The sequence below is a fragment of the Nothoprocta perdicaria genome, unplaced genomic scaffold (genome assembly GCF_003342845.1).
Source record: "Nothoprocta perdicaria isolate Ctin4 unplaced genomic scaffold, notPer1 scaffold_112, whole genome shotgun sequence".
Classification (NCBI taxonomy): Eukaryota; Metazoa; Chordata; class Aves; order Tinamiformes; family Tinamidae; genus Nothoprocta; species Nothoprocta perdicaria.
In genome coordinates this window covers 1,317,015-1,342,544 of record NW_020454228.1, presented here as the reverse complement: position 1 = coordinate 1,342,544, position 25,530 = coordinate 1,317,015, and the positions used below count along the sequence as shown (strand labels likewise).

The 25,530-nt window shown below is 47.7% G+C and overlaps 1 protein-coding gene across 2 annotated transcripts in view; it reads left to right on the top strand.

The window, feature by feature from the left end:
- Positions 1 to 25,530, top strand: part of SH3KBP1 (SH3 domain containing kinase binding protein 1) — a 197,453-nt gene that overhangs the window by 17,503 nt on the left and 154,420 nt on the right. For both annotated transcript variants that reach the window (XM_026052165.1, XM_026052158.1), the window contains exon 2: positions 3,067 to 3,224. In XM_026052165.1, coding sequence (XP_025907950.1) covers positions 3,067 to 3,224 — 158 coding nt within the window. The remainder of the gene's footprint in view (positions 1 to 3,066; positions 3,225 to 25,530) is intronic.

Sequence of the window (25,530 nt, the reverse complement as noted above, 5' to 3'; positions counted from 1 at the left end):
ATTAGTTTGCCATAATCTGCACATTTGTGAGGTGTGCTCTTATTCCTCCTTCCAAACTGTGCTCTTGGCTTCCTGTTGAAAGTTTATAAACATCTTGATTGGGTGCTTCATTTTTGGTGATTTGTACATCTCCCATCAGCTTGTGTTACAGCAATTAAATAATTTGAGAGGAGACAGCTTTCAAAAATATTTATATGGTTTTTAATAAATAGAAATATTTATACAAAGAGAAAAGCTTGTGAAGGGGGAGTGTTTGTTTAATTAAACTTTCAGTAAAACAAAAGCAGTTGCACTCATGCAGCTGTCTGCAAGTGAATTAGTAGTAGCAGGATAGATGCTGTAAGCTTCAGAACGATGATTCCATGTCCACCCAAGTAGTGATAGAGTCAAATCACCAACCCTGTCCCACCTCTTGTTCACTCCTCAGGAAAATAAGGGAATGGAGCTGTTGCGAATTATTTCAATTTTGCAGTCATCTTCAGGAAAACTGCACCGATAGCAATAGGTATCGGTACTGGATCTCTTCTAAGACATCAAAAACTCATTTGTATATGGTGCCAAGAAAGCGCATTTAAAGAATCTATGGTTGAAGCTTGCCCAATCCCTGCTCGCTTCCTGGGGGATCATCTCCTTGAAGCTCAAGAGTGGTTCACGTCCACGAGTAGGAAAAGCACAGAGGCAACAAGAAGCCTGTAAGGGGGAAGAGGGAGGTCCTAAGAGAACTGAACCTGTGAACAAGAGGTAGAAGCAGCTCTCGGCAGTGCCTGGAGTGCGGGGGCTCCCCAGTTCGGCACAGCCCCAGGCATCCTGGAGCGCCTGCCGTGGAGATGATCTGGGTTTGGAGCATCTGCCCTAGCAGCAGAGGCTCAGGGAGCTGGGGCTGTTCCGCCTGCAGAGAAAGGGAAGGCTCCCGGAGGAACCGCTCCGAGTGTCTAAATCCTTGATGGCCGTTGGAGCCTCTTCCAGGTGGTATCAAGTGAACGGGCAGGAGGGAATTGGGCACCGAGCGAAATGAAAGAAATCCCTTTGCAACACCAGATTTCTCTGTGTTTGCTGGTTTCTTTCTGGTGCGAGGGCGGTCGAGCGGCGGAGCAGGTTTCCAGGAGGGGCTGGTGCCCGGTGCGGGAGATGCCCCAAGCGCCACGGGACAGTGTCCTGAGCCGCCTGCGCCGCGTGACGCAGCTCCCAGCAGAGGGAAGGTGTCTGCAGGCCGCATGAGGTTCCTCGCAGCCTCTGTGGTGACTGTGATGTTAAGCCTTTGTGGTCAACTGGTTTGAGTTCTGTATGCGTGTCACCAGCTCGTGTGTGGTGCCACTCTTCCTGCCCGCCTGGTCAGTACGGATTGAGCAGCCGCCTAACTGGTGCGTTCACCAGATTTGTGGTTTCAGCGTGCTCTGGGTGCCGCGGCAGAAGCCGTGGGTGTGCGCTGCTGTGTCTGCCTTTGCTCCCGGAGCTGTTGTGTCTGGACCCTCTTCCTGCAAAGCAAGTGCTTGTAGGTGATACAGCGGGTGAGGAGAAACAGGAAAGCAAATGACAAATTGCAGTCAAACAGAGTGCAGTGGCTTTTAGGCTCAGAGAACAGTGGCTTTGTCATCTCAGCGTTTCTAGCTCTGCAGAGACGGCCCCGAGCTCTGTGGTATCGCTGTGAGAAAAAGCAGCTGTGGCTTTTCACAGCAGCGCCTGCGGCCGGGCACCACGGCGGCGGCGGCGGCAGGGGAGGCTCCGGGAGGGCGAGATGGGGCCTGGCGCCCGGGATGCCCCGTGGGCCCGGGTGCCCTTTGAGGGGAGGCAAAGCCCTCGCCCGGGGCCCGTGCGACCTGCCGTGGGCGGGAAGGAGCTACCGGCTGCCTGGCAGCTGAGTTGGACTGAGCCCTTGGGCTCCCGTTCCTGCGGCAGAGCCCTGGCTGTGGCGGCGCCGTGACCGGCCTGCTGCCCGTGGCCAGGCCTCGCGAGGGCCCACGGCCACCAGGGCAGAGCAGAGCAGAGCAGAACTCCTTCTCCTCTTTTGACACGGGAAGTGCTAAATGTTCGGTGAGACATCCTGGGGCATGGTTTTCCACTGAAGAAAACAGGAGACAAAGCTTTACAGATACATCTATCCTTGAGCCACTCGGGCTCTTCTTAGTATGGTGGTGAACTGTAAATATATGAGCTGTAAATATGAAAGTGGTGGCCACTGATAGAACTAGAGGAAACGGCCGCAGGCTGAAGCACCAGAAGTTCCACAGGGACTTAAGGAAATTTTATTTTGCCTCTGACTTCCCTAAATCCCTGCAGTGATTGCATAGTATATGGGAGAGAATCTCCCATGTGCTATGGTAGCCTTGTTGCATGCGTGTTGTCAGAGATCTCCCCAGGAAAGGCAAAGGGCACGCCATATAGGTGGTCACAAGCCTATAGCACCCTATAGCTGACGTGCTAGCTGACATGTGGAGTGGTAGTAGGATTTAATCCTCACCTCCCTCGATGCGTAAACCCAAGAGAAAGTGAATTTGTCCTGGAATTGCTGTCCATGTGTGCTCGCGTGGAAGGGGCCTGCTTTGCTATATAAATAACAGTGAAATTTGGCATAATGCAAAAAAAAAAATTAATAAATAACTTTTAGGTTAATAGCGGTGTATTGAGCAAAGGAGGTGCGATGTGGTGACTGCGGCTCAGAATATTTATGGACTTGAGAACACTTCCAAAAATAAAACACCTCACAAGTCCTGCAGACAAAGGCTAAAAGATTGTCCAAGAAATAAAAACACTGCAGTGCTGCCAGCTGAGCAGATACTGCTAAAATAGCACAAATCAATTTCCTTTAATCAGCAAAGAAAAATGCATGCCATTTGCTGCCTTAGCCATAATGGGCCTTCTTGAGGTTTTCGCTTTGGCCTTCCTCTAGCAGCTATCCACAAAATATTACTATTTAATGTGGCCTATTTGCTGTAGTCTCGTGGCTGATCTGAATACAGTACTTTCACAGAGAGTCTGTAGCTGAATGAGTGCTTTCTTATTCCTTTCAAAGGCTTGGAAAAGAAATGTGCAGTGAGTAACTATGCAATACGTGTTTTTCTCTTTCAGTGGAGGCGATAGTGGAGTTCGACTACAAGGCTCAACACGATGACGAGCTGACGATCACTGTAGGTGACATAATCACCAATATCAGGAAGGATGATGGAGGCTGGTGGGAAGGACAGCTCAAAGGCAGAAGAGGTTTGTTCCCTGACAACTTTGTAAGAGTGAGTACAAAGTGGAACCGTTCTTGTGTTGTGTGTATACGTTTTGTATGCTATCCTGAGCATCCGCCTCTATACTGTAACATTTTCTATATCTGAGAACATCATAGATTACGGTACAACACTCCATGGAAGCTGTGGGACAGAAGACAGATTATCTTGAGAGACAACGTAGTTTGGATATCCTGAAAATAAAGGTAGCTACCCCTACGTTGCTCTGCTGTTCAGTGGTTATGTTGTACCAGTGTGATCTGGGAACAGCTTATATTTCAAAGGCAGTAAAACAACTAGTCTGCAGGCTGTTGCATGGCATTCACAATATTTTCTCTTCTTTATAACTGTTTTTCCTTTATCTCCAGAGTGCTTTCTTAGGTTTTATAGAAGCCTTATGTGAAGGTTTATTCATGGCTAAACTAGTTGAGATTAATTGAGGTGGATTTTCCCAATCAATTGCCTGTAAAGTAAGCTCCATAATGTATATTATTACTTTGTATTTCATGTAGTATACTAAATAGCTTACAGAAGTACTGGTTTTAGGGTAATTCTTTAAAGTTTTAGAGGTGTTTGTGTGTTTGTTTGTTTGGGGCTTGTGTATGTGCCTTTCTGCTCGTATCAGGCTAGCTGTTTATAACCTCCATGTGTCCTGGACCTGGAGGTCTGTGTGAGTAGATCCCTTTGCAGGCCTGTGCTGTTAGTTTCTATAAATCTCCACAAACCCAGCTCTCTAGCTCTGATCCAGGAGCTGCAGGAAGTTGCCTAAAGGGGAGTTATGCACATCAGTCCCTGCAGCTCCAGAGAGTCTTTGAGAGTTTCCCCTTTCACATTACATATTTTTTTCTTTCCTGGCTATGTGGCAATGTGTGCACAGCCAAGAAGCTGCTCCATTTTGCATCAATAGCGCCGCCCATGCGGAGCCCACCTGGGGAAGCCGTTAGGTAGCAGCCGGGCAGAGCCGATGCGGGGACGGGGGAGCCTCAGGTGTCCGTGGGGGGACAAACATGCTCGTGTCCCAACACCTGCTCTTGTCATTGCTGGGAAGGAGGGCAGGATTAGGAGGAAGGGGCAGCCTGAAGAAGATGGGAGTGGAGGAGAAAAATGTGCACCTCATTTCTGACTAAATCACTGAAAATCCACACTTAGGGAAGAGGAGAGATGCTGTTTAGGGACAGGTTGTGTATTGGTAGTATTTTTATTTAATTTGAACTCTATTAGAGTTGTGCAATTCTGTGAGACAAAAACTGTTCTTTAAATAATTAAAAAGTACATTAGAGTCTTCCTCATTCTCAGAGTCATCTTGAACATAAAGTTAAATAAGTTTGCTGTAGCTGACCAATCCTTCTCTAAATTAAATAACACAGTTTGTAGTGAAGATGCTAATTTCTTAAAAGCACAGTTAATTTGTGAATATCTTGAGTGGAAAAAAAAAGATCATCTTTTTGTGTTTCTTTTCTTCTGTAAGTCTCCTTGTACATGGAAACCTGGAAAACTGTATTAAAGCAGAAATCTTTCTCTCCAGTGAGATAACAAGTATTTGCAAACTTTCTTTTAATCATGAGCAATTTTAACACGTCTGGAGAGTAGAGGGCACCAGCGATTAATTCATGCCCCATTACAGGGAACCTCAGCTGTTCTGTTGCGTCAGGAAGGATAACTGAGAGGCAGGTGAGAAGGGGTACTACAGATGAGGGGCCGAGTTCAACTCCATTCCAAATTCCCATTACTTACCAGAAGAGTTTTCATGGCTTGGTTTGTAAAAACACCTGCAAAGTATGTGATCATGAAGATCTAATTGCTCCAAAATCTTTGAGAAAGTCACTTTAAGAAAGTAACTTTAAGGAAGTTACTTAGGGGTCAAAATTACTATTGAAATTATTGAGGTACTTTGCATTCTGAAAGTGGAGTGATCTCTTATGATGGAGAACAGTTTTCCTTCTCCTTGGTGATTTGATTTTTCTGTTGAATAACTTAATGGTAGCATTCCAAATAAAAGGCTGGATTTTGGAAAAAAAAAAGAAAAAAGAATTCTTGGACTGAATTAAAATAATGGAATTAATACCATCAAGAGACTTGATTGATCTCAGTTAGCATAGGTTCTGGAAGTACAATTTGAAGAGAAGATGATTTGGCAGGCAGATGTACAAATTAGAGAATAAAGGGAAACGTAAAGACATTAATATGAAGTGTCACTTGAGAAAATCATAAATATGTCATTCAAGAGAGCACTAGGCTGTGATGTGGAAGAGACTTTTGGAGTTGTCTGGTACGGGCAGGGGTTTAAATTCCATGGAATAAACTTGCCAGTAGGAGCCTATTCTAACGAAGCGAGGAGGTCTGCAGATGGAGGTGAGCAGGCAGGAGGAAAAGAGAGGCAGCAGAGGCTCGTCTGCAGCACAGATACGGTAGTTTGTTCTTCACGGGACTTTCACGGTGAAGTCAGCAGAGGTGCTTCCTGTTCTTGAGGCTGCAGACGGCTCTGCATTATCTTTCTTACATATCTTCACACACATACGATCCATACGATCCGATCCATATCTTCACACACGCAAGAGATCCATATATTTCTTCGCTCTGCAGTTCAGGATGCAGGATTCAACTGAGAAGGTATTTGGAATTTTGTTTCTCTTTCACTTTTCACTGGAACGTAACTGTGTTAGAAGTTTGTGAAGTGTGAGACATTTAAGACTATTTTTTTCCTGAGCACATCTGCTATCATTAGAGATAGTGACACTGACTTTAACAGAAAGACATGAAATGAGTATCTGTTTTTTCGCTTTATTCGATTGCTTATTTGCTGGCTTTTTCTTTTTCCTTTCCATTTTGTTTATTTTAATGTAGAAATAGAAGTGTGCGCGAGAGAAGAAGTATGGGTGGATCCTGATTTTCTGTTCAACTCTTTGAAAACAGTTGAAAAAGTGCAGGTGGCAGGCGCAGTTTCATTGTTCATTTGTATGGCATGAAGTTCATTTTCTGTGTGAATTTCTAGCTACAAAGCTTTTACTTTTATGTTTTTTGGTTATAATGTACACAATTTGGATTGCAAAGTGATGAGAGTGATGTGCGGTGTACGGCTTTTTCTGTTATAATTCTTATAAAAATGCCAGTAAGAGACAGATTTGAGGCTTTTTTCTTTTCTTTTTTGGATAGGCTAACCGTGCTCTGCAGTGTAGAACTGTCCGTGTAAGAGCAGCAGCAGCTGGGACGGTTAGATCTGGCTGATAGACATGCAGAAAGCAGGAAGCTGTGGTGCAGAGCCCCGCTTGCTGCTGGGGCTTTACTGAGCCGGCTCGGTGCGCCTCTGGAAGGGGCTGCACTGCTAAACTGAGTTTCGTGCAGTGACAGCCTTCAGGCTCGCCTGTTCCCCGGGTGGCTTGCAGATCTTGCCAGCAGGATGGGGTGTGTGCTTGTTTGTTAAGGGGTTGCCGAAGAGCAAGAAGGGCGGCTGGAGATATTTTTGAAGCTGTGGAGGGGAACCGTGTCTCTAGAGTCAGTGACCCGGGACAGGGATTTTGCATAACTTACTGCTGCTCCAGGCCAGAGCAGCAGCCCAGCAGTGCTGGCTAGGGAGGAATGCAGTGCCAAAACAGCGCAAATTTGGTGTAGAACTAGAGATGTTGGCTGTGCTGAGTCATAGAGGTGCCGAGGAGATCCTTCTCTGTCGCTTGCTAGGTTACTTGATCTTCTTCTCGGTGTGCTGCTTTTTTCTTTTGCTTTTCACAACAGCTAGAGGTTGAAAGGGATCACAGGTGAAATCCAGGGTGCTGCCTCATGGAGAGGCATGGCCTTCCTGGTTATTTAATCCTTTTACCCCCATGCACCCCCTTGCAGGAGGAAGTGCTTCCCGTCTCTTGGTGCTTTCCTAAAACCTTTCTGGCAGTGTCAGGCTCAGCCTCTGCCCCTCCAGGAGCCCTGTGCGTTCATACTTTGGCTCCTGGGAGAGGAAGAGACCGTTCCGCCTGGGATGGGGGCCGGAGCACTTGGATTCTTGCTGTGCTCAGTTTCCCTTGTGCCCTTCAGCTGCTGCCGCGTGGTAGCGGTGGGGCCGGCGAGACCGTGAGCTCTGGGGCACCAGGCTGCCGCCTCGGCCTCTCCCCTCTGCAGCCTCCTGAATACTCTTCACTACGTGGTGGCTCCATCAGCTGGGCTGGAATAGCCGCTCTGGAACGCCGGGACGTCTGCTGAGGCACCGCTGTTGTCTGCAGACCAGTGAAAGCGGTGCTATTTCTGGCTGCGCTTGAGAAGATGCGCGCTTTCCGGGTCACTGAGATCCTATGGGTTGTTGGCTTGGCAGGATTTGGCCGTTGGGCGACTGGGTTTTGCCGTGGAAATTCCACTAGAATACTCTCTACGTATTGGAAATTCCACTAAATTCTACATATTTGCTCTGAGTTTTCAGTTTGTGATATTGTAATTCTTGTGTCTTCTTTGGAGTGAGATCCAGTGGACCTGGTTTCTTATAATGGATTCTGGATGCATCCAATGAACTCGCTATCCTCATAGTGAAATGCAAGGGACTAAAATTGGTGAAAGAAGCTTCCAGGTTGGTCCTATCGTGTGAAAATGCTGCATCTTTGAGCTTTGTCTCTCGTGACAGCAGTGAAGAAAGACATCATGGAAAGAAACCTGGCTCCACGCATGTATGATATATTATATATTATTGCTGCTGTTATTATATATTATTGCTGCTGTTATTATATATTATTGCTGCTGTTACTACTTTCACAGTGCGCAGGCAAGCTCGGAAGACAAAGTCTTCCTCGCTCTTCCCCCCATAATCGCTCGCCCCAGATGCAGGCCCCCTGAAAGCTCCTGCCGCAGCCGGTAGCAGCTGGCAGCCCGCGCCCTGCAGCGCGGAGGGAGCGGCCGGGCGCCGGGAACGCGGCCCGGGTGCCGCGCGGAGGAGGCGGCAGCCCTCAGGAGGCAGCAGCCCTGAGGAGGCAGCCGGGCGCTGGTGGCAGCCGCCCCATGAGCCAGGGAGGCTCCTTGCTGCTCCGGAGCTGCCCGTTCCCTCCTCAGCATGGAAAGCACCTTCCAGAGGGTGGATCCCGTATGTTTTCCATGGGGGCAGTGCGGGGCCGGCTGTCGCATGGTGCTCACCTTGTGTGATGTGTTTTGGTGCTGTGGAGGGCAGGCTGCAGGGGAGCTGTGCAGGGAACAGGGAGGAGGAGGAGGAGGAGGAGGAAGGGCGCTGCCCTTCGGCCCCGGCACCAGTCACTGCGCTGTGGCATCGCAGAAGAGAGAGGCTTTCCTTTGTGGGGAGCTGTCCTGCCGTGGCCTCGGGTGACGTGTGGCCTTGGGGCGCTTACTGCGCTAGCACCGCGCCAGCCCACAACCCGTTGGCATCTTCCAGCTGTCTTTCCATGGGCATTACTTGAATAGGCAGTGGCATTTTCAGAAAGTACGAGTGAAGAGGAGAGCAAGAGGGACTCATCGAAATAGAAGAAGTGGCTGTGACTGTAAAAGGTGCTGTTAGCTGTTCTACTGCTCCGAGGATTTGGTGAAACCATTTGCTTTTGAATTCTTTCGTACTGGTCAACCACTAAGGCATGAAGAGCAAGTGTGTGTGTGTGTGTATGGGGGCTGAGTGTTTGCTTGCTTGTTTAGGATCTTTAGTTTTACACACAGGAGGGCTGCCCCCATCCCCCAAATGTATCATGTGTAAACCACTTGACCACTTTCAAAATTGTCTTTTTATGCAGTATATATCAACTGCAATGACCAACTGTTCGTGCTATTTGCTATTGGAAGTCATATCTGACTAATTACACGTTTATGTATTTGGTGCCTGAACGTGCTGCAATTCCTTTCCAGGCTGTTGCGAGAGACAGCTTTGAGGCTTATGCTGAGATCAAATCCTTAAAGTATTCCCTGTCTCCTGCCATCACCCAATCACTTTCCAATGGAGTTTCACTGCAGTTGGCCAAAATGATTATATGACAGAGTACATTAAAGCAGCTTAGGTTTGTGATCAGATAGTGTCATTCTCTTTGGAATCAGAGAGAGACAAGTACACGTGAGTCTCCTCATCCTCAATTTTGGCCCTTTTATAGACATACAAACTATATTGCTTACATACAGCGCTGAAGTCATTTGGTTACCTTTAGCACAGGTGAACTCTGCTGTAATGTAACAGTTGGGTTATGTGCTCACTCTGACTCCAGGCTCCTTCTTCAGAGATGGTTACTTAGTGCCAGTTACTGTGATAGGAGATAGTGAGGGCTAAAAGGGAAAAATCAAGCTGAAGCCCCCAGAAAAGCACAACTACCTTCCACCTACCCAGGCAAACCTGCTATCTTTGTAGCAGAGGGTGTCGACTTGGGCTGTTCTTGGCTTGGGGCCAGTGGAGTCGGTTGCTGCAGCCGGGGAGCGCGGAGCGCGTGCGCTGCCCCAGGGAGTGTGGCCCTCTCTGCTGCCGGCAGCACTGGGGCCCCAGCGCCCTGGGAGAGCTTCATTCAGCACCCTGATGCCCCAGGGGATCCTCTCTGCGCACCCAGCAGACGGTCGGTGTTATCAAGGGTCTTGATTAGAAGCACTCCGCCAGCATCAAGAGTTTTCCAGAACAGGCTTCTCCATCCACTGCAGGGATCCCTTATGGCTGCAGGATGTCGTTCCCAGCGTGGCTGTCCCGGGATACCTGAGCCTGCTTTCCCTTTGCGAGTATGTGTGGGTGATTCGGCCGTGCCGTGCCGTGACCTGCCCAGCTTGCCCAGGCCGCCTCTGTCTCCCCGGCCTCATGCGGTCCTGGCACTTTGGGATGGCCTTGCCCTTCGTGGCCCTCAGACCTTTCCACATCCCTGGCCCGCTAGAGCACCTACCAGCTGAAGTTTGCTCTGTGATGTGTTAAACTTCAGCCTGCGTACGAGCCCCTTGCCAACCCCACGAGTCCTTCAGGCGCCTCCGCAGACGTGCGGACGCTCTTTGCCTCGTCCCATCTGCTCATCGCTCCCGTGTTGCCAGCTGCCAAAATGGCCCTACGGCCCATTGTAAATGAAACGTCCACATGAAATTCAGTCCTTACACAGTTGTTTAACCACACTGAGTGTTAATCCAAGGGAATCGTAAATCTGGGTTATATATTTCTTTTTATTTATTTATTTATTTATTTATTTGATGGAAGAAATCTCAGTATTTCTGAATACAGAAAGTTAATAGTTCAAAATTTTCAGTGCATAGTAAACATGACCAAATCCGTGCTTTATTTAAGGAGAACTTAAACTGTATGCGACATCGATACTGTTCTTTTTGGCAGAACAAAATGGGAAAATGAAATCTAGCACAGAGGCAGCAGTATCTTACAGACATAATAAATTGCAGCTCTTTGCCCCTTTGAATAATCTTCTTTGCAAATCTTTTTTATGGCAAAGGCATTAAGTTGATGATAGCAACCAAAGCTGCCATGCACATCTGCCTTTTGCTGGGTTCTGCCAGCTTGTTGCATTTACTCGTAGTTCAAGAGTGATGATATTTTGCACTGCCCCATTGCTTATCCATCCCCTGAGTTCATAACGTGCGTAGGCTGCCCTATGTGTGTGAATCGAAGAGAAAAAAGCAAGGTAGGATGCAAATTTCAGCCTTTTATCATTCCCTAATGTCTTGTGTTTCGATTTAACTAAACCACCAAGCACAAAAGCAAGATACAACCTGCTGCTTGTATCAAGAACCTTCCAAAAAGAGCAGAGTTCCTCTCACTGGGCTGCATTAGTGAAGCAGAGGTGAAGAATGATTGTGACTCAAACCCACTGTGCTAGAAAAAAGGAATAAAAATATCTACATCCACCCACAGAAAAGTAGATGCATGTCTTAAAAGACTCTTCAACAAAAGTTTTAATGTTTCACTTATGTTTTAGTGGAATTTTCTTCTAATTTTAGTTAAATATTTGCTGTACAATTACAGCACCATGGGAAAAAAAAAACTTGGAAGTGGAACCGTGTTAAGTGTAGCGTTGAATGCTTATGAGTGCCCGCCGGCTCAGTTGTTTTCTCTCATCCTACACAACTTCTTCATTTTGTGACCTCCAGTAGATTCATAGCGTGATGCTGTGGGCTTTTATTTATTATCTCTTTGACTCCCTGGGATGTATGCTCTCAAACTGAAAGCAGATGGAAGCCCTGTCATCTAGAATTTGAGTCCATCGGTTCTCGTGAATAGATGGTCACAAATAAAGATGAAGGTCAAACCCGCAAACTGGTTCATTACTGATGTTTTGTGAAAGTATAAAATGAGAAACCTAAACAGAAGTCTTGGAAGGAGACGGGATTCATGTAGCTTGCTTTGAGATAATGCCCGTGTTTTTCCACTCCCTGTGGAAGGAAAGGTTATGTGCAATTTGAAACCTCCTTAACTGAATAGCTGAGGACAGATCCTTTAAAAAGATTGTACGGAATTCCAGTCCTCGTGCAGGTAATTCCCTGAATTTGATGGAATGAGTAGAAGGGCACAACTGCCTGCAGGCAGCAGGTCTTGTACGATCGGCTCGTAATTTGGTAATATGTTTTTAGTGGGTTCTTTGTCGGAAAGGCTCCGGAAGTTCAATCTGAAGAATTCTGAGAGAATCCAGTCTGTCAAATGGATGTCAGGAGGAAATTTTGAGTAAGTCATGGGATGCCGCTTTAAAACATAAAATTAAAATTTTTTGGGAGCATAACTCTTCTCAGAATGTTTTCAGCAATACATGTGTATGCACACAGTAGCCATGGATGAAGTATATAATATGTTTGTACTGTATATATGTGTGAAAGTTAAGGCATCCAAAACCATTTTAAAGGGGCTTTCGTTTATTTTACAAAATAGAGAGGCGGGAAAAGGAAATACATTCTGTGATCTAATTGTTCAGTGCAACACTTTTCCCCTGCTAAGCAAAAGCTAATCTTTTGTATTTCAAGTGGAGTTTTTACAGAGAAATAGAGTGTATATTGCTGGCCCCTCTGAACCTTGGTGACACTTGCAGAGACAATCTGTCATATCGATCTCAGTTTCTTTGTGCCGGCATTCTTACCTTTCCATGCTTCACTGGTAAGCACTCAGAAAAATTCAAATAAAAGCATAGTTTTGTTCAGTGTCTTTAAAGTGTCTATTTTATTTTTTTAAGGTTCACTTGTTTCCCTTAGTTTCGCCTGCTGCCCGTAACTTCCCTCTGTTCTACGCAGCCGCTTGCGTGTTGGTTTTGCTTTCTCATGAAGCTGAAAGTGGCCGTAGAAGCTACAGGCGTGAGGAGCTTTCAGGGCTTGGTTCCTTCCTCAGGCCTGGAGTTACGTGTAGGATAAGAGTAATGTGCTTGTTGCTGGTCGTGCTCTAACCTGCCTCTCCAGCCTACGTGCTGCGTGCGTCTGCTCTCCCACTGCAGCCCTATGATGCTTAAGACCGTAAAGAGCAAGAGAAATATTTTAGCTATATTGTAGAGGGTTTTGTCTTTTTTTTTAATTTAAAGAGTAGGTGTAAGAGCATTCAAGGGCTAGGTATAGCAATGGAGGCTTTCTAGGTCATGCCTCTGAGCTTGTCTCTACTGAAAAGAGCTGTTGCCACCACTGAGCAACAGTGGAGGGACAGGCCCAGAGATAGAATGGGAGTTTTAATGAGCAGCACCCCCTGCGCCCCGTAATGAGAGCTGACAAACGTGCTCCGTTTCAGACTAATGTTTTCAGACATTCATAAAGTGAAAACAAGGTTTGCAGGGAGAGGCTAAATGGACGTTTCTTACTAGATTGCAGTGCTGGGAACCTTGTCAGTTTTTCCAGGCTTGCTATCTCCTCATAAGATTTGGCAGCAAAGAACAAAATTAAAGCTAAATACTAGTAACAAGCTGTTATTTTTAGGTGAGGCTGATACTGCCTGGTTGGAAGGCTTGAGAGGAAAGGGAGATGCCCCTCGCTGCTGGGATCACCTTGCGCTGGGCTCGGCAGAGACCTGGGTCTGAAGCAGCACCCTTAGTGAGTGCAACGCTGCTGCTGTCCTGCTCTCACAACTGATGGCCCCTCCAGCTCCCAGCAGCAAGTTCCGTGTTCTCGCTGCTGTCAGGAAAATGCTCCTAAACAGGTCTGGGGAAAGGTCATCTCCAGTGATGACTTGGTGTGAATAGAGAAGAGGTTCATTGCAAGTGCCTTTCCAGACTTACAGAGATGATGTCCGTGTCGCAGTAGCTGTCCAGGAAGGGCCGCCTGGTGCCACGGGCACCTCTTTGATCCTGTGACGTTTCAGTGTCCACCTGCCACCATGTCTTGGGAGCTGAATGTGCTCCTTTCTCAAGGACATTTCGGAGTGGAGCTGTGACCTGCCCCAAAACCATGCAGCAGAAGGTAATACAGGCCAAGCTGCTCTCGTAGACGTGATGTGAGGAGCTTCACCTGCAATAGCTTCTTCTGCCTGGGCATACTACTGTATTTTACGGTCTTAAGAATGGTGATGGAATATTGTGGGGGTGCTTTAGGTGTGAAGCAGCCGTGGAGGGCACTTGAGCTTCGCTGGCCTCCGGCGTGACCGTGTGCAGCGAGCGAACAGGCCGTGCCAGGGAAGGTGCTCGGGAGGTTTGGCCGGTTCGGCGGGGTGGCTCTGTGCGTGACAGGGCCTTGGGGCAGCTCCAAGCTCCTCACCCTGCCGTGCTGCCAGCCCACGTGCAGCGTTAGGGTTTCCCAGCCTGTCAGGTGCTTTGGGCTTTCCCCTTTCCCATTCTTCTCCCCTTCTCTCCAAGGGATCTACAACTGTCCCTTTGAAAGTTGGCCGTGGCTGGGCTTGGTTATAATTACTAGCATTTTTGGAGTCTTTGGTGACAGAAGTTTTAAGTTTGAATTCTGTGTGTTGAGGAATGAGAGAGTAGCTAGTAAGTGAAAGGGCTAGAAGTAGCATAGTTAGAGCGGATATGTACATTATTAGATATTTAATATCCAGAAAACGATAGATTCATAAAATGTCAGTGTGAATTGTGTTTTTGTATTCAACCTGCGCTGCGGGAAGCTCCTCATGGGAGAAGCGGCCCCGGCCGCCGCTCTGGGCAGAGCTGCAGAGAACGGGAGGTTGGTCCGTGAAGAGCCCTGGGGTGTTTCCTTCCTCTTGCTGAAGTTTTGCCTCTTGGAGACGAGGTCTGGATGTCCCACCACGTTGTGTTTGTGCAGGAGAGGTGGCCAACGTCCTGGGTGTCAGCGCTGGCCCACGGGTTTGTGCTGTGGGCCGGGTGGACTGACACCCGCTATTAGTAAGAGCTCTTTAAAAAGGTCATTCTTAGCAGGCAAGTCAGCTCCTCCTAATATCTATATTTTAATAAAACGTTTGAAAGGATGATTTTTTCTTTCTTATTTTGATTTGCAGGATGCATTCATGTATGTTTTAAAAAATACGTTTTCATCTGAAAGGTGAAGTTTCAGTTAGCTGTGCCTGTCTCAGAATGACCGTTACAACTGTATAGTAATTCCTTACATGGCTTCATTGCTTGTCCTTTCCCTCACTTTGGTACTCGGTCTGTGTTATAACTGATTGCAAAGGGAAAGGTAACTCTGCAGTGTTTTTTTTTTTTGCCATGCCTGGTTATTTTTTCGGTGAAATGCCAGTCAGTGGCCCTGCATCATATTGGCTTTCAGAATATGAAGCGTTCTGCTTTCTTCCCATCATTGTAGCAAGTCCAACCTGATACCTGAAAAACAGGCATTGTTATTTTCATGGCATTCATAAATCACGAGGGTAGGGAGTTCTAAAGCCTCAACCAGAAGAAGTATTTGGGGATGCTCTTGAGGACTCAACCCCCCCCCCCCCAAAAGAAGTGTTATTGCTGTCTGTAGGAGGAAGGATATGGGGAGTTACAAATCTGGATGGTCATGTTTTGATCCATGGGAAGGTTATGAAGAAAATACTCCTCTAAGCCATTTGCAAACATGTTAAGGACAAGAGAGTGTTCTGCACTAGTCAGCACAGGTTTAAGACAGGAATCTGATGTCCCTTGGCTCTCTGTGCTAAAATGACTGGTGGGTGAGAGCAGAGCAATGGATGCTGTCCCCCTTGGCTTCAGCAAGGCTTTTGACCCTGTCTCCCATAACATCCTCACGCCCCCCTGCAGCCTGGATGCCTGGGCAGGGGAAGTGGGTTGAAAGCCGTCGGAGCTGCCGCCCTCAGGGCTGTGCTCAGGGCCGGGAGCCGCAGCCCCCGGGCGCTCGGCTAAGGAGCCTCCCAGGGGTCGATGCTGGTGCTGTGGAACATCTGGCATCGTGACCTGCGCCGTGGGGCAGGCTGCCCCTCAGCAGGTTGCCAGAGGATCCAGAACGTGGGGGAATCGTCGGGAGAGCCGAGGAGGCTTTTGAAGAGATCTTGAGAGGCTGAAGAGAGAGGGCCAAGAAGGACCTCACTTCTTGAGCTGATCCTGGGGAGAAGCAGCTCCCGGTGGCACTGGCAGGCCTGGAGTGCAGGGGCTCCCCAGCTTGGCACAGCCCCGGGCATCCTGGAGCGCCTGCCACGGAGATGATCTGGGACTGGAGCATCTGCCCTAGCAGCAGAGGCTCAGGGAGCTGGGGCTGTTCCGCCTGCAGAGAAAGGGAAGGCTCCTGGAGGAACCGCTCCGAGTGTCTAAATCCTTGATGGCCGTTGGAGCCTCTTCCAGGTGGTATCAAGTGAACGGGCAGGAGGGAATTGGGCACCGAGCGAAATGAAAGAAATCCCTTTGCAACACCAGATTTCTCTGTGTTTGCTGGTTTCTTTCTGGTGCGAGGGCGGTCGAGCGGCGGAGCAGGTTTCCAGGAGGGGCTGGTGCCCGGTGCGGGAGATGCCCCAAGCGCCACGGGACAGTGTCCTGAGCCGCCTGCGCCGCGTGACGCAGCTCCCAGCAGGGCCTGGGCGAGACGAGCTGCGCAGGTGCCTTCCAGCTGCCCTCTGCTTCTGTGCAGGGGGTCTGCTCTGCGAAAGCAGTTTGCCTCCACAGGGCACCTTAATTACAGAGCAGTTAGCTGGAGTGTTTGCTGGAGCTTGTGGAGTAAAACCCTGCCCGCCCTGAGAGTGTGCCTTGGGAACAAGAGCTACCTTTTCTCTAAAATCAATCAAGTTTATGGTTTCCATTTCTAATTATAACTGTGTGCTTGCTTTCTTTCAATGGGCAGCACTTCTCACACTTCAATTAAAATCATGATGCCTTCCCCACGCTTACTAGCTTGTGCCAAGAATAGAGAAAAGAAGGGTTTTGGCAACATTGTGAAATTACAACTCTTGGAGCATTTGAATGGAGTGAATGGAATTCAGTGATCTTTCTTGGTTCCTTGTTTCTCCCAGCTTCCTGTGAGCTCTGCCGTTACGCGTATCCCTCTGCTTCCCTTCTCCTTTTTTTCTTACGTCCCCCAGCTTCTGAAGTGACCTGTAATTTTTGCAGAGGTGAGATTATTACAGAGCACAAGGAGCGCTTCGTGAAAACTGGCACCAGGCAGAGCAGAGCTTAGTGATACCGGGATGAATTTGAGCCTTGTCTGATGTAAGGAAAGAGCAGGGGAGGGTGCTTGGATGGCACTGCTGAACAACGTTGCATCCAAGCAGGGACGGGTGTCTGAGGCTGCTCAGCCAGGGGAGGCAGAGGTGTGTAAGCCTAAGCGGCCTCAAAGCCTCGCAGGAAAGGAAGAAGTCCTCAGTTTATATTGGGATATTTGAGTGAGAAATCAAGAGCATAAGATGAGCTTGGAGAACATCTCCTGATTCGTTGGTTCCAGTCCCTTTCCTGCTGCAGGCCGTGTGTTATAAACTAGCAAGCAGCATCTTGAGGGTAGTTGCTCTGTTGTTGCTGTTACACCCAGCGAGTGCTGCGACATCCCTCTACACTTTAGCCCAAATTTATGAATGGCCGCCTGTGGGCTCTTCTCCTGGCATAGACAGCTTTATTTTTTATTGTATTTATTTATTTGCTTACTTATTTTTAAGTCGTGCAAGGTAGATTCTCTTTCTCCCGAGAGTCTTCCCAGCCTTCCTGTGTGTTTTGTTTCCAGCCTGTGCTCCTGTTCCAGACAGACCTGCCGGATACTGATGCGCAGGATTCCAGGTGAAGTTAACACTGTTGCTTCGTGTATTGCCTTTGATGCTCCTTTATCCACCTAGCATTTCCTCGCCTTTTCAATAGCCTGTTTGTGGTCCTGCTGTTATCACATGGCCTCAAAACTGTACCTGGGGCCTAATCTCCCTTTTACTTTTGCAATTTTTAATATCCTTTTGTAACCAGCCTGACACCGCATTACTTTCCCTGAAGCGTGTCTCGTTCCCAGGTGGCTCTGCAAAGCAGCACAGCTGTGATTCTCTGGGATTTGTCCCTGTCACAGGTTGCTCTCGCATCCCTAGGTTCTAGCCTTGCAGTCGGGTTTCTCTCCGTCACGGCTTCGTCCTGGCGCGGCCCGTGCCCTGGTTCCGTTTGGGGACTGGATCGCGACTCGAGGCCAGCGCCACGGCTCCCTCCCCGCCGCTAGCCCCCGTTTTGCCGCTACCGCAGAGCCCTCTCTCCTGCTGCTAATTATAACCTTGTGTTACGAGACCCCGCGCTCCCGCAGCCAGAGAATTCCCCAGCGGTGCCAAGAGGAAAGAAGGATTTAATAACGGAGTGAAAAATGATTGACTGAAAGGGGAGGGGAGAGTGAGCGCGGAAGATAAAAATTGTGGTGTGTGGGGGGCTTTAAATGCCTTTGTGGCGTGATTGGAATAATTTGGCTGCCAAATGAATCACACTCTGCTTTTGTCATTCATGGAGAGCTCTGCTGAGGTAGGGCCTGTGCATCAGCAAGATCGTTTTCGATTCAAGCATGTGAGTAGCCTGGTTGGTCTTGAAATCAAATTTCTTTTCAGCAGCCATGTTCTAAATGCATTATATCCTTGCAAGGGAGATGTATAGAAAGCAACAGTCAGTTAATAATAAAAAATACTGATAATAACTAGCTTTACAGTACATTGTGAACCAGGCAGCAGTGCTCCGAGTTGTGATATATTTTTATACATCTGAGGCAAACCATTCCGTCCCATCCGGTCCTCCTTGGCTGAAATGAGCAGCATGGACATCTTGCTGCAGACTTCTGCCCCTAACTTAAAGGAAAATGGGCAGAGATGTGGAAGATCTCCGGTCAAGATGCAATGCAAAGCACATAGCACTTTGGAAAGCAAACATTTGCAGCTCAGATTTGTAAGCCTAGGGCAAACTTGTAAAAAAACTGGTGTTACATTTAATTCAGAAAAATAGCAGAATTCTATCGTTCTGGCAGAGTGGTCCAGGAAGAAGATTCTAATGATGAGGACAAGTTGAAACCATTGGCTGCTGTCAACACAAGTGGAAGGAAAAAAGGAAATAAATGTCTGAAAAGGAACAGCATGCAGTGTATGGATTTGTACTGAATTACCAGCAAAGGCTGAATTTGAAAAGGGTAATTGAAAAGGAGCAGGGAAGAAGCTGTGAATCAGGGATAAAATCCTTGTATAGGACACCACAACCCAGGTTAATGTGTTACTAAAAAGTTAGTGGTGTGAAAACAAATAAAAAGAAAACCCAAGGGATGAAAGTAGGTTGGAAGAAGTGAAGTGCAATGTCCAAACACAACAGCTCTGCTCTTGTGTTTTTTGCTTTTGTGTTTTCTTTCTCTTTTGTTTGGTGGAGGCTTTTGCCTCCTCTTCCTCAGTTGTTGCCCTTGCTAGTAGGGGGGTCCCTGGGCCTCTCCCAGCAGACCGTGGGCAATGTCTGCAAAGCTGCTCTGCTCCACATGGTTTACAGAGGACACCTAGGAATGAGGCAGAGTGAGACTTCAGGGAAGGGGTGGAAATGCAGGAGTGAGCAGAGGGATTCAGGAGCCGTCTGGCCAGCCCTGTGTCGTTTGCGTGGAGGAAAACAAGGTTTCATGCAAGCAGCGAAGAGATTGTATGTTAGAAGAATGCATTTTGTGACGGTCTCCCTGGCAAAGAAAGATCCGTCTGTAAGGTTTTGTCCTGGAGTCCTTTTCAAAGCTGCCAGGGTGACTTTGTAGTTGTTTCTCCCAGCTAAACGCCTTGAAAATCGCAGTCAGCTGTGTAGTCAGAACCAGTTCTTCAGCCTTTCCACATTTATTCGCTTGGCTGTCGTGGTTTACATGTGACAATTAATTTGTATAGCTTTGGTTTATGAAATGTTTTGTTACTGGTGGTTTTTAGTGTTAGCGTGGTGGACTTGATCCAAAGCTCATGAAATCAATTGAATGGCTCCCTTTGGGTTGCAATGCATATTGCCAGTAATGAAAAGCATTTTTTTAAGTTATGTTTTTGCTTTGGAATTTGAATGTCCTGGGGCGAGGGGGACATTCCTATCTCCTCTGCAGACCTTGCTTTGAATTTTCTTGCGTGCTCTGAGCAGCAGCGGACTCCGCTGCAAGCTGCACGGCCCAGCGCTGTGGATTAAAACGGCACCTTTGTCGGGCTCGTCTGCCTGCTTGTTTCTGGAAATCTCACCCGTTGAAATTGCACTAGCGAGAATAAATGATAAGCATTTAAAGCTCCTCGCCTCTGTCATCCTTAAAGAGGCTGAGCATCGCTGAATTCTCCTTCCTCGCTGTAGCAACAGGGCTCTTGGTATCATGTCCCATGTTCGCCTCAGTAAGGCAGGATTCCCCATGGAATGCTGCTGCTTAGGGAAAGTGCCCGGCTCCCTCCCGGCCCCTTGCAGGTGCTCCTCGTTCAAGCAGCGGGGTGTCCGCTCCAGAGCGCACGGCGCGACGGTTGAATTATCTCAAATTGTCGGTACGTTTAGGTAGTTTGCCTCGAAAAAGCTCATTCGTGCCTCTGGTACGTGCTGGCAGTAAAGCAGATCTGAGCGTTGCGCAAGGACGGAAGGAGGTCGGTGGCAGTTTAATGGCTGCTCCGGCACGAGCCTTGAAACAACCCGGCTGCTGTTTGGTGGCACTTGGAGCACAGCAGATGCTCCGTGGAGCTAAGTGCTCTGCAGCCCCGCGCTACCAGCACAGCCGGCAAACAGCAGCTTCATTCTTTGTGCGCTTGGACCGCTGGCGCTGTGTTTGCCGTGGACTGAGCATGCGCTGAAGCAACGGGAAATAACAGCTAGGTGTCCCTTCCGAGAACAGCACGCCAAAGGCCAGCCCAGATAGGAACGCTGTGCTCCTGGTTTGAGTTCCAGATTTTTTGGTTTTTTGATAAAGCAGGAATGACGGACAGGTTGTTTGCCTGCATATAGTGTTCTCAGAATGGTCATGAAGACAGTGGGATCGCAGGATCTAGGGTAGCAGCCTTGAGAAGCTTGCGGACGAGCTCGAGCTCTTTCAGTGAGGAGAAATGTGCTGCTTTACATGGGAATTGTCTTCCCTGTTTACCCGGAATTGCAGTGATGGGAACAGCCGCAGCAGGAAGACACCGTCTTAGTGAATTCCGCTGCAGCTGCAAAGAAAGGGGGCTGTGGTCATTTTGCTGCCTTCTTGCTGGTTTTGGAGCAAGAAGCATGCAAAGAAATCTGAGAGCCGTCTGCGGCCGAGCTGCTGCTTGGCAAAGGCAGCCGAGCGAGCGGCTCCTGCGCGGAAACGCTCCCCGTGATCCGCGAGGAGACGCGTCGCGGTCCCTGCAGGAGTTCGGGAAGCTGCCTCTGCACGCTGCGACATGCTGCTCCCTGCTTGCTCGTTCCTTGGAAGGGAATGGGAAGAAATTCCCCCACTGAGGGGGGATACGAAACCTTCCCTTAGACTTTTTACTCTAATACGATAGCTTGTCATAACCAAACACACTTGCTCCCTCAGATGTTCCTACTTTAAGTGATTTTTAGTTAAGTAATCAAAATTATTGTTATTATTTTAACTATGGTAGAGGTGATGAGGAAAGCAATCTGCTTGCTCTTTTAAAAGCACAGTAAATCTAGATAGATGAATTAACATCATTAAAGCCTAAGGCGTAAGTTTAATTAGTTACTGAAGCCACTTCCACCACAGCAATTACACCGTACGTATCTCAGGGAACGTTTGCCTCAGTTAATGGCCTCCTAATGTTTTATACTTTGAGAATCTATGTTACCAGTGTTAGAGAGGAGAAGAAATGATAAATTTCTTTTAATTCCTAAAATTGTAGTAAGATTTTAAAACATACAGTATTAAAAAAAAAACCCCAAAACAGTACCTCCTCTGGCTTATCTCCACACTTCTTTTTTTTTTTTCTTTATTCATTTCTTAAGAAAGGTTTCCTGACCTTTTGCATTCAGAGGCATTGGGGATTTATTACAGTCTGTAAATAAAATCCTGCTGAGGTGCCAGAGCAGTTGTATCTGTGTGCGAGTGAGTGGCAACTTATGCAGCAGGAATGAGAAACGAGGGATAAAGCTGTTCCTGGGGCACAGGGCAGATAAACTCGGAGAAGCTCGTGGCCCTGATTGTGCTTGTGCTTTCTAGACGGGTCGCTGAAGTAGAGTATTGTCCCCCTTGTCATTTGGTAGGACATGGGACAGCTACGGCTCACTAGGTAGCATGCAACATTGTGCATTTTCTTTTCTTCCTTGTACTGAAACACTTTCCTGTGAAGAAAATATCTTGAAATGTGTAATTTTGGAAGCTTTATGCTGCTTGTGTGGTTCGTGAATTTGTCCATGACTAGCAGCAGGTAGGAAACAGGGTGAACCCTGGCAGCCATTGGCTTTGGCCGGCGCTCTTTTGAGAAGAAATGTCCAGGGTCTGCAAATCCCTCATACACCTGCCTGTCCCCGGGTGTGTCGGAGCAAGGGAGAGGGTCCGGCTCAGCCAGAGAGCTTTCCGGAGCTTGGAGACCTTGAACCAGGCACGGTCTGTCCCGCCTGGGCTGCTATAGCCTGGAGTGAAGGAGCTGGAAGAGCTGCCTGGTCCTTTCCCTGCCGCCCTGTCAGACTGTCCAGGGGAGCAGCTGGAGGGTTAGGGATGAGGTGTCTGCTTCTTGTTTTTGGGATGACTGTTTTCTTGCTCGAGTTCAAGCTGAAGTTGTTCTTCAGAGGCGCAGCTGAGCCCCACTCCTCCACACTCTGCAGCACAGCAGAAAGCTGCTTGTGGCTGGAGCTGAACTCCTGAGGCTGAGGAGGAGCAATAGGCAGCAGCTGGAGACGCTTACTTCTGCCTACGAATAATGAATATGATTTAGGAAGATTGTTTTTTAATATATTTGCTGAGGTTTGGGGGCTGAGATAGGATCTCTGTTGGCTTTGAAGCTGTTAGGAAAGGGTTGCCCTTTTCCATGTGATGCAGGCTTGAGAAAGCCCTCTTTGATACCGTCACTGCAGTCCTGGGGACCAGGTAGGAGCAAGGCAATATTTCGTTTCAAACAGCAAATGTGCATGAGAACACCCCTATGTGACTGTCGGATTGTTTTAAAATAATTGTCAACAGCCTAACCCAGGGATCTCATTCTTTGGTGTGAATGAACTTTTTTTAAAAGTAATTGTTTTTCTTCAAATGCAAACCAACCACAAAAAAAAATTTCAGTGCATGAAGAATATATACAATGAATACAGAGTTGCTAAAGATATAGAAGAATGAAGAGCACAAGGAAAATAAAAGTAGGAATGAATATGGTCCGGCCTGTTGGTGGCCTGTGAGTGCCAGTTCTGTTTAACGACTGGAAGCGATGATGGAGGCAAGAGAGGGGCAGTGGGAGGGTGACCTGTAGGTGTCTCCCAGACATTCATGCCAGCTGTAGAGCCCCTCTTCAGACAGCTGGTCTTTGGGGTAGAATTTGCTGTAAGAAATGCCTTTGCGTTTCTTCTGTAGGCTAAGCACTGCTCTAGTCAAAGCACAGCCAACAATTCAAACGGTGAAAGCATCTTAGTAAAGTGGTTACATACACTATGGTTGGTTTGACTCTCCTTGGCTAGCGTTTTCTAAGCAGTGTAGCTTACAGCTAATGAAGGCAGTTCCTGCGAGAGGAATGCCTTTTCCCCCTTGGATATAGGGAAATACTATAGATCTTAGGTTTGTAGGGTAGGGTTCTGGTGGCTATGAGCCGATTCGAGCGTCTGAAGGGTTTGGGATTTGTACGGTCAGGAGGAGGCTTGTGATCAGTCTTGGATAAAATTCTTGGTATGCTTCGTGGGATGGGAAGGAAAGCACAGAGCAGAACCTGTGAAAGGTGAACCTCTAGCTACAGGTGATGGTAGCAAGGTGACAGCTTTAGGAACGGTGGTTGGCCCTTAGTCCTCATTTCTCGGCTTCAGTGGAGTATAAAGAGTCTCAGCTTTTTTATAGGAAGTTTATTAGTGAGCAACTTTGCTATAAGTAAGCTGCATGATGAAAAAGATTTTTATTTCCTGCCTTAAATTTGGAGTATGATGATAATGTTCCTTCTTATGAACAACTATGTCTGAAGAGACACCACGTGCCTCCCTGTGTGCATCCACAGTGTTAGGTGCAGAAGTGCTAGTTACTAAAGGCTGGTTTCAAAGTTTGTACAAGCTCGGTGAGAGTGGGGAGCTGTACTGTGATGGCCCATGAGCGTTCCTTATCTTTGGTTCTTCCTCTTCTCTCTTCCTCCTCCTCTTCTGCTCCAGAGAAACCCTTCTATGGAGCGCTGCTGGAAAGTCAATGGTCAGCTTGGACTCAGGGTAGGCCATAAACACAGAGTTTTAAACAAACTTACAGTGAGAAAATTAGAACATGGTTTGCCACAGAAGATCTGGAGTGCTTGGATGCTACTGGGTGTTACGTCACATACATGCACAAGGAGGGCTTTGGTTCTCCTGCGGTGTGGGAGTGCATATATGTGTGCATGAGTATTCCTAATTTAAGGGGCTGTCATGGATCAAGGCTTGCACTCCTACACAGTCACCTGCAGTGGAATAATGAGTCTGACGCGTAATTGGATTTACCTACATGATATCCATGTGTATCTTTTTTCTTAGAAACAGCCGTTAAGAGATAACAGCAACCCATGGACGAGGACAAACTGGATTGGGTTTGGAGCTTCCACACAGGCTGTATTTTAAAGCGAGCCGTGCTTTAGAAGAGAAGCTTGTGTGTTTGGTCCTGTAGCAGACAAATTAATTTCACTGGTGTTGGAGAGTCTCTCTTGCTGACAGATCTGAATACATATTTCTCATCCTTTCCAGGGGGAAGGGCCCTTTTAAATGTTTCAGCATCTGACTATCAAATTGCCTTTGTTCCAGCTGTGAAGAGAAGAGGCTGGTTAATAATGCAAAAATGCAACTGTAAGGTATTGATTTTCAAAGAAGAGAAAACAAAGGATTAAGGATTTTTTTTTTCAGCTGAGGATGTTTCAATGAATGTCTAGTATTTTAGCATCGGAACTAGGACAAACTGGCACTTGTTGTAGGACACAAGTCTGGAACAGCCCTTGGCCAGATGTCTGCATCTGCTGGCAGACAAAAGAGCTGATGGTGGCAGAGGACACCCTGCAAAATTGTCTTTGCAGGAGAAGAAAGGAATTGATTCATTTAAACGAAGCTCAGAGCAAAACCCTTGGGACTGTAATACGTCTGTAAACAGGGGTTATAATAGGTGACTATGTTACAAGTGGTACATATTAGTCCAAATTTTTAAGTATTTTATGTCATATATAAATACCACAAAATATCCTGGCTATCCATGAATCAGGAGCTGGGGTGAGGAGGCGGCCTCAAGCCTGCCTGTGGTGGGAGTTGGAAGAGGAGGTTTTCCTCCCGTTTCAGTGTTTACTTACTAGAGGTCCTCTAAAGAACATCTATTGAAAATACAGTCGTGCAACCTAGAAGGTGGTCCTGGCACAGACCGGCCCGGGTGCGTTAGGCTGGAAGGACTTTGGGCCTTCTTTGAAGCAGAACGGGGCCGGTGCCTACAGGGTGGACAAGGGGACACTTGGTGGCTGTTCCATGTGCGCTCGCTCCGGTCGCAGACCTACAGTCTGTTTCCTTCATGGCCATCCGATGATGAATCAGTGAAAAACATTTCCTTGTGGTTAATTCGAGACCGTCTTGCTTGAAGGGAAGTCTATTTATAAGGGTACCATGTTGATTAAATTAAGTGTGTTTTGCTGTGGTATGTTGGACAAGCTTTTCTGCTGAATGTAAGGATTAAGCGAGTTTAACTACTGCATTCTGTAGTTGTTTGGTAAATCTTTAGTCTGGGGTAAAATCCTGGTCTCTGCTCAAAGGAACATTTTAATTCCTGCTGACATTAGTGGAAAAGCGACTTACGCCTGGATCTGGGTAGATCTGCTCTTAAGTATGGGTAGGATGATGGTGAAGCTGCAGCCAAAACCAGAGCGGGGCCTGTCTCCCAAGCACTCAGCGTGCGTGAGTTAGCCTGTGGTGCCTGTGACATCCTGCGAGCGAACCCGCAATTCCTGCCGCCTGCGGCTCTGCTTAGGAGGCGCGCCGGCCTCCCCGCCCGCGGGCGACGTTGCCCCCGC